Source organism: Chelonoidis abingdonii, chromosome 5 (genome assembly GCF_003597395.2).
Source record: "Chelonoidis abingdonii isolate Lonesome George chromosome 5, CheloAbing_2.0, whole genome shotgun sequence".
Taxonomy (NCBI): Eukaryota; Metazoa; Chordata; order Testudines; family Testudinidae; genus Chelonoidis; species Chelonoidis abingdonii.
Window position 1 is genome coordinate 75,458,459 of NC_133773.1, and position 7,937 is coordinate 75,466,395.

Sequence of the window (7,937 nt, forward strand, 5' to 3'; positions counted from 1 at the left end):
AGTTTACCATTATCTGAAGTGTAATCCTGCTAAGAGGTAACAGCAAAAGATACACATCAGGGCAAAGTGTTTTCCCGCTTGGTGGAAAGCTGACTTCCCTGGATTAGCAACAAAAAACTGGAATGACATAAAGACACAAAACAAAAATAAAAATAAACATTCAGAGACACTATAAAACACTTATTACAATACTAATCCCAGCTACAAAGAATGAGTTTAGGTAAGGGTAAAGGACTATATTTCAGTTGCTGAGTACTGTCTGTCTTTTCTTTTCCAGTATTTAAAAGGTAGGTCTACATTTCTACCCAAAATCTGTTTGCACAGGAGGTTTTCACTGTTGATTGTGTTAGCTGTATAAAGTATGGCAGTAAAATCATGGAACGTAGTTCAGACTTTTGTTTAATTTAAGATCTGTACTTTGTCCCAACAAGCACACCACCAATTCTGTGTGTGTTTTGCATGTTTGGATTGGTCTGGTGGAAAATGGGAATAGGTGCTGCAAAAGCAAATAAATTGGGTAAAAGTGTCAGTATTCAAGCTCAGGTAAAAATGGTAATTTACATTCTACTAAACACTGGGCTTAGAACACTGTATATGAGTGTCTTTTTCTATGAGGAATTAATATGGCTTATGAAATAAATTGAATAGTATGTGTCTTGAATTTCCATGTTATAACACTGAGTGGTTTTTTAGATCTGTTCTTTTCAGGAATTGTCTTTTTGCAGAGTGAGTAAAAATCTCACCCTCTATTAAAATTTTGTTTATACCATGGTTCTGTCTCGTATACAAGAGTGCTTTAAACTTCATATTCAACTACTCAGGGGCTGGGCTATATATTTTCTATTATATACTCCCCATAGTGCATAGTGGAATGTCTGCTGATGTCCTTAGGAAGTTTGTAGAGAGAGCAAGACGTTGATATGGCCATTATGTTGTAACTAAACATTTGGCTATTTTGTTTGGTGCATTATTGTCACATTTATGGCTCAGTGACAAGATCTGCTCCCATTTGGGCCACTGTTATTTCTGCCTTTTGTTTCTTTTCTTTCCATCCTTCCTCCTTTTGTCTTTGTGAGCCCTGAGTTGTCTCTGCATTTCCTTCTGTTCAGCAACATCCAGTTTCAGACCCAGTGTGCTTTACTTCCACCTGTTTCTGCATTCCATCTGCTAAAATGATCAATGGTAAAATACTTTAATGTTGACAGTGAAGTATCATTTTAGAGTTGACACTCCAGTGTGAGTCATAAGGAGAGAGGAGTGTGAGTCAATTTCAGGCTGTCTTCAGACTCAAGCAGACTTCACTGAATCAGGTGACCTTCTAAATGTGAACTATATTTTTATTTCTGAAGCCAAGAGGGCTAGAAACTTACATAAAAAGGGTGGGGGCAGAAGGGGAGAAGGAAGCTGTGCTTCTACACAATTTCGATAGGTCTCGTGTGCCATACAGATATACCTTACAGGCTATATGTTTGACACCACTGGTTTATACTGATCACTGATTATTTACTTCCATTTACTGTGCAAAATACTTCTCCTTTTTTCCCCCAGCAGTTTTGTAAAGGGTGATCCAGCTGCGTTTTTACCCATCATCAGTTATTCCTTCACGTCCTTCTCAACTTACATAGCAGAACTTTTGGTGGAATCTGATGTAGAGCTCACGGCTAAAAGCGATTTGCGTTTTATTGAAGCTATCTATAAGGTATCTAACTTTATGTTCATTGAGTTCTACGTATCTGATTACCCTGCCAAACATACAATATGCATCTCTGCTGGGTAATAGAATAATTTTGGTAATGGCAATATTGGTGACACAATCATTTGGTAACTCCTGCACAAGAGGTTTGGGGCCTGGGTCACTTGTTGGAGGACTCTCTGCACCTTGAAGTCTTTAAACCACAAGTTGAAGACTTCAGTAGTTCAGACATAGGTCAGGTGTTTGTTACAGGAGAGGGTGGGTGAGATTCTGTGCCCTGTGTTGTGCAGGAGGTAAGACTAGAAGATCATAATGGTCCCTTCTGACCTTAAAGTCTCTGAGTCTGTGAGTAAGTTTAGCTGGGTTGATTTGTAAAGCACATTCAAAGTGTCTTCTGCTTGGTGTCTAGAGTCAAGATTTCAGAGGAGCCATGACCAGCATGTGGCAGGTCCAGATTTTCATTTATAACTTGTTTTCATTATCAGAAGGGTAGCTGTGTTAGTCTGGATCTGTAAAAGCAGCAAAGAGTCCTGTGGCACTTTATAGACTAACAAATGTATTGGAGCATGAGCTTTCATGGGTGAATACCCACTTCGTCGGGTGCATCCACGAAAGCTCATGCTCCAATACGTCTGTTGGTCTATAAGGTGCCACAGGACTCTTTGCTGCTTTTAATGAAAACAGTGTAGGTTGATATTAGCTCATCTTTACTCTTTAGTTGATACTATTATTGTTTGTATTATTGTAGTTGCTAAGACCGCCAGTCATGGACTAGGACCTCATTGTGCTGGATGCTGTACAGACAGAACAAAAAGACAGTCCCTGCCCCAAAGAGCTTACACCAAAGTGTAAGATAAGAGACAACAAATAGGTACAGGCAGATTGATACAATACAAGAAACAATGAGACATAAGTGGTCAGAATGAAAAGCTGTGGTATCAACATACCAGAAGCCTAGCCAATGTCAAGTTATTAGCAAATACTGTGATATACTTTTCTATTAAATTACATCTTAAATCAACACACTGTAGATATGTAAGCTTACCTGAAACATTCATTGTACAATGTATTATGCAGCCTAACGTTGAATGAGAGTGTGCTTTATTGCCACTGAGGAATTTAAAACCAATTCTAAGTGTTCATTTTGCAAACATCTGTTCTTGAGTTGTTCCTATGATGTGCCTTTCACACTGGTATCTATAACTAAGGTACATGCAAATTTGATCTTTTTAGTACTTGCACTATAATCTCATCAAGACTATTAGAAATTCTATACAATTCTAATATTAAAGGTACATTAGACTTAAAAATCTAAGAATTACTTGCATTGTATCCTGATTATTTTACTATTGATCTAGTTTATATTAATTGGAGAAAATACAATTTGCTACTTAAAATTGTTTTATCTCAGTTCTCATGGTGAGTACTGAGTAGAGGGAATACTGCCAAACTCTATGACCGGATGGAAGTATGGGTTAGAGAATACGTTATGTAGGAAAAACTGTGCATCGTAGATTACAATAACATAAGGAATATTTAGGACTTGCTATTTTATATATAAAAACACATTTCAGTCTTACGTGCTAATTAAATGAAAGTGAGCTGGCTAAAGCTCAGCATAGAGAAGAATGAGAAGATGACGTTGGGCTGCAGGAAGCAGTTGGAGGAGAGGGCGGATGTAATGTACACCCTCCTGGCCGAGACCCTGAGAGCCCAGGGCTACGAGGTCCAGATACATGCCCTGATCGTGGGAGCCCTGGGCTCGGGGGATCCCCACAGCGAGCTGGTTCTGAGAGCATGCAGAGTTGGTCGATGCTACGCCTGGCTCATGAGCCAGCTCATGGTGTCCGACACTATCAGGTGGTCCAGAGACATTTATATGGAACACATCACAGGACACCGCCAATACCACACTGAGTAACTGAGTCTGCCAATCAGGGAAATAACCCCCTCCCTTCCCTGACAAACCAAAGGACGCACCTGGCCCATGTACTTATCCGCTACACCGATACTGGCTTGGACTCCTTATTCATTCCATGAGTGGTGTACCCGAGCCCACTGATCCACTGACACTTCACTTCAAAAACCCTTGCACCCCAATCTAGGTCTGTGCTGGTTATGCGATATGTGTGTATCTCTTCATCCTTGCAACTGATACCTGTAGCCCCCATAGTCCAAGCCTGACCCCAGCTGTACAGTACCTTCCCTCTTAACTTGTGTATATTTCATTTTAAACATTAACTTTAATAAATTTTAATATATTGGTTTTCTTGCTTGAAAGAGTGTCTGCCATGAGTTACCTAGTTTTGCAACAAAGGATGATTTTGGACACCCTCCCTCCCCATAGTTGCAGTGAGGTGATTCAATAGCACTAAACCAGTCAACTTTTTGCAATCTGGTTCTGACTAAGAGGTTATAAATTTTCCTTTTGAATACAGAACTTGCCACTGTTACCCACATCTGTTACTGTAAGATTAGACTTTTGCAATAGACTGTACTTGGTGCTACACCTTAAGAGTTTGTAGGCTGAAGCTGGTGCAGAACATAATAGTGGCTCAGTATTTAGCAGAACATCTTATTAGGAGGATGTGACACCAGTTCATTGCTGTCTGTTTGGTCTCCAGTTAGTTTAAGGTGTTGGCTATGATCTCTAAAGTCCTAAATGGTCTGCAATCTGCATATCTGGGAGATCCCCTTTTTCCCAGTGGCATACTGCCACTGCTGCACTCAGCTGTGGTGCACAAATGGGATTCCAATTTATAAAAAGAGGTGGGCTTGTGTGAGCTCCAGGGCTCTGGAACTTGCTCCCTCACCTTGGTCCAAAATAGCTTGATTTTGGGTAATCCTATGGGCTTTCCTCTGGCTTTTGGAGTGTGCTGAGGATATACTGCTTGCATTATGAAGGGATGAAAAGGAGCTTTTTTATAGGTGCCTAGCCGGGTCTTTTCTGATTGCTTAATGCTTCTGGTGTTACTAACTGAGGGTGTCTCTACACTGCAGCTGGGACCATGCTTCCTTGTGCATAGACTCGTAGGTCAGAAGGGACCAGTATGATCATCTAGTCTGACCTGCACAAAGCAGGCCACAGAACCCTACCCATCCACTTTTATAACAACCCCTAACCCATGACTGAGTTATTGAAGTCCTCAAAATTGTGGTTTGAAGACCTCAAGCTGCAGAGAATCCACCAGCAAGTGACCCATGCCCCACGCTGCAGAGGAAGAAGGCTTGCTAGGGGCCGTGTGCTGGAGAGAGCCTGAGCCCTGAGTGGGCGGGCTTACCTGATAGGGGTCCATGTAAGGTAAGGGCCACCAGGCACGCACAGACACAGAGCCAGAAACAGAGCTGCTAAATCAGGGGAGTTCAGTGGAGTTCCAGGGGAGGTTGCAGGGAGACCTAGGCAGGAAAACCAGCTAAGCCAGATAAGGGAGGGGCAGAGGCGGCCAGAAGCCCAGTGCTGGTGGGGCCTGTGGTGGGCAGTGTTGGCGTGACTGCCAGCCAGAGTGGAAGGCATGAGTGAACAGAGGCACAGTGAGATGACACACCGAGGATACTGGATGTGGAAGCGTGGCATGTACATGGTCCTGGAGGGGGCACTGAAAGAAGTTACGTCGCATGAAGTTCCGCCTGATAGAGCTGCGAAGAAAAGATAAAGAGACTGGAGACAGGGGAAACTCGTGATTTTAGAAGGGTGAGCAGATGAGGAACACAGAATGATGAAGGCACAGGCGATAAGCCAACATGCAGATGGAAGCAGGACTCAAAGAATTCGGAGAAAGGACTCTGTGAGGAAAGTGACAATGAAGCAAGTGACTAGGAGAACCAGGGCAGAGGAAAAGACGCGCCAGCGACGGAAGAAAATAGAACCAGGCAACAGGTTGTTGAGTTGTAAATGAAGATGGAAAGCACAGAGTGCCCGCGAAGAGAGAGGGCAAGGAAAAAGAGACGACAGCTAAGTCCGCAAGGAGGGGAGAGTCAATGGAGGCAACACCAAGTAGAGCCCAGGAGGCATTGCAAGGCGAATACGAACGAGAGGAACTGCGGCCACAGTGCAGGGGATAGACCGGACGAATCACACGTCAACCAGGAAAAGCCCAGGTCGACGTATGGAGACTCCCGTACGAGAGAATAGACACGGCCTGTAATCTGGAGCTGATCGGGAGAACAGAAGGTGTGCGTCTGCCGGGTGCTGAAGATACAGGATGTGACCTGAGCTGAAAGGGATCCTAGCGGGAGAACGTTGATTGTCCTTCAGGTGGACACGAATGATACGGCTATTACTGCGCTGGACTGTATCAAGAGGACTACACGACTGGGAAGACACCAGAATTGAGGCTCAGGTGATCTGCAAGGGGATTGCCGGTTCCTAAGAAGGGCGAGGCAAGGAATGACAAGATATGACGAGTAACAGAGGCTCAGCAGTGGTGCATACGAGGAGGGCTGGGATGTACGGTCATTGAAGCTCATTATGGAAACGACTGTTCCCGGGATGGACTCACCTAAGAAGGAGGAAATGACTCTACGATGGATGCTTGCCAGACCTCATTAGAGAGCAAACTAGGAAGTGGGGGAGATGTCCAGCGAGATCTCACACCAAATTAACCGGGAGAGGAAGTAAACAAAGGAGAGGGATACGCTGTGGACCAAGAATTGACCCAAGGAGAAAATGGGCCTAGAAACTAGACGAACAGGTGAGCTGGTTGAGAGAATGTCTGGCACAACGGTAAAGAATGCACTGAAGCCAATACGCCAAAAATTAAAATGTCTGTACATAAGCAAGGAGCCTAGGTAAACAAGAATGGAGGAACTGGAGCGACGGCAGGAAGAAACCAATATATAGGAAAACAGACCCTGTGGAAAGTACTCATGAACTGGAAAATCAGGATGAAAGGCAGGGCTTTCAGAAAAGAACAGAAAGAAAGCAAGAAGGTGTGGAGTAGCATTGTACATCAAGAGAGGTAATCTGTAATGAAAAAGAAGTGATGAAGGGTAAGGACAGAATCTGTCTGGGCAAAAACACACTGGTAAAAAAGCTACTAGAAGGCCTCCCCTGAGATAGTGCTTGGGTGTGTAGCAGACCGCCGGATCTGATTGATAGCTGATAGAGACCTCTTAATGTCTTCAATGAAGTAACACAAGGGAAAGTGTTGATCATGGAGACTAACTCCAGATATATGTCTGAGACAAGTGCTTGCCAAGAATAAATAGGGGTCGATATTTCTGGATGTGATAGCGGATGATTTTTCACCAAGTAGTTGAAGTACCGACAAGAGGGGATGCCGATGTTTAGATGGTTTTGGTGAGCATGAGGACCCGTAGAAGAAATGGTGGTAGGGACAAACCTGGTTCCAATGTCATGATCTGATCAGTCAAACTAGATGGAGGAAAACAAACGTAGGATCGTGGGGATTGAGGGTTTTGATTCCTACAAGGCTAATTAAGAGATTAAAAATTAGTTAGGAAGTGGACTGGACGAGAACTTGTGGATGTAAAATGCGGAGGACACCGGGAATGACGGTAAGTCAAGCTGCAGAACTGTCGGAGCCGCATCCCAAGAAGGGAACAAACAGGCAGGAGTTGTAGGCCAAGCTGGATGAGCAAGCAGTTCAGAGAGGGAATTAGAAAAAGCAGAAAGTTACAGGGGTGAAAAAGGTGGATTAGCAAGGAAGCTACCTTATGAGGTCAGAACAGAGGAAAAGTGAGAAGCTAAAAGCCATGTAGAACTGGACCTGCAAAGGAATAAAACCAATAGTGAAAAGGTTCTACAGCCACATAAATAAGAAAGAACAAAGAAAGAAGATTGGGGGGCCCCGGCTAAACACTGCAGGAGAATTGAGAGTTAAGATACCTAGCAGCCCAGTATCAAATAATGTATTTGCCTCAGGTTTTAATAAAGACTAGGAGGAGTTTTAGGGATGATAAACGGGAATAGGTATGGAGTGATATTTACCGCATCTGAGTAGAGGCATAACTTGAACAGCTTAATGGGACAAAATCGGGAGGGCCCCGGACAATCTCCATCCAGAATAAAGACATGCGATGGAAATGCGAGTCCGTTAGCAAGAATGTTAATCATCGGTAAACTCAGGGTTGCACTGTACGACTGGAGAATTGCTAACGTAGTCCCTATTTTTAAGAAGGGAAAAAAAAGTTGATCCGGTAACTGATAGGGCCTTTAGCTGACGCCGTGTATGTAGCTGGAAAAAAAAAATTTAAGGGCAGGGAAAGATAGTTAAGGACATTC

General features: G+C 43.5%; 1 protein-coding gene across 8 annotated transcripts in view; it reads left to right on the top strand.

The window, feature by feature from the left end:
- Window positions 1-7,937, top strand: part of CEP44 (centrosomal protein 44) — a 48,366-nt gene that overhangs the window by 16,272 nt on the left and 24,157 nt on the right. For 6 of the 8 annotated variants that reach the window (XM_032780179.2, XM_032780189.2, XM_032780190.2 and 3 more), the window contains one exon: window positions 1,549-1,699. In XM_032780179.2, coding sequence (XP_032636070.1) covers window positions 1,549-1,699 — 151 coding nt within the window. The remainder of the gene's footprint in view (window positions 1-1,548; window positions 1,700-7,937) is intronic. The other 2 variants (XM_032780186.2, XM_075066380.1) reach the window with 1 other exon arrangement.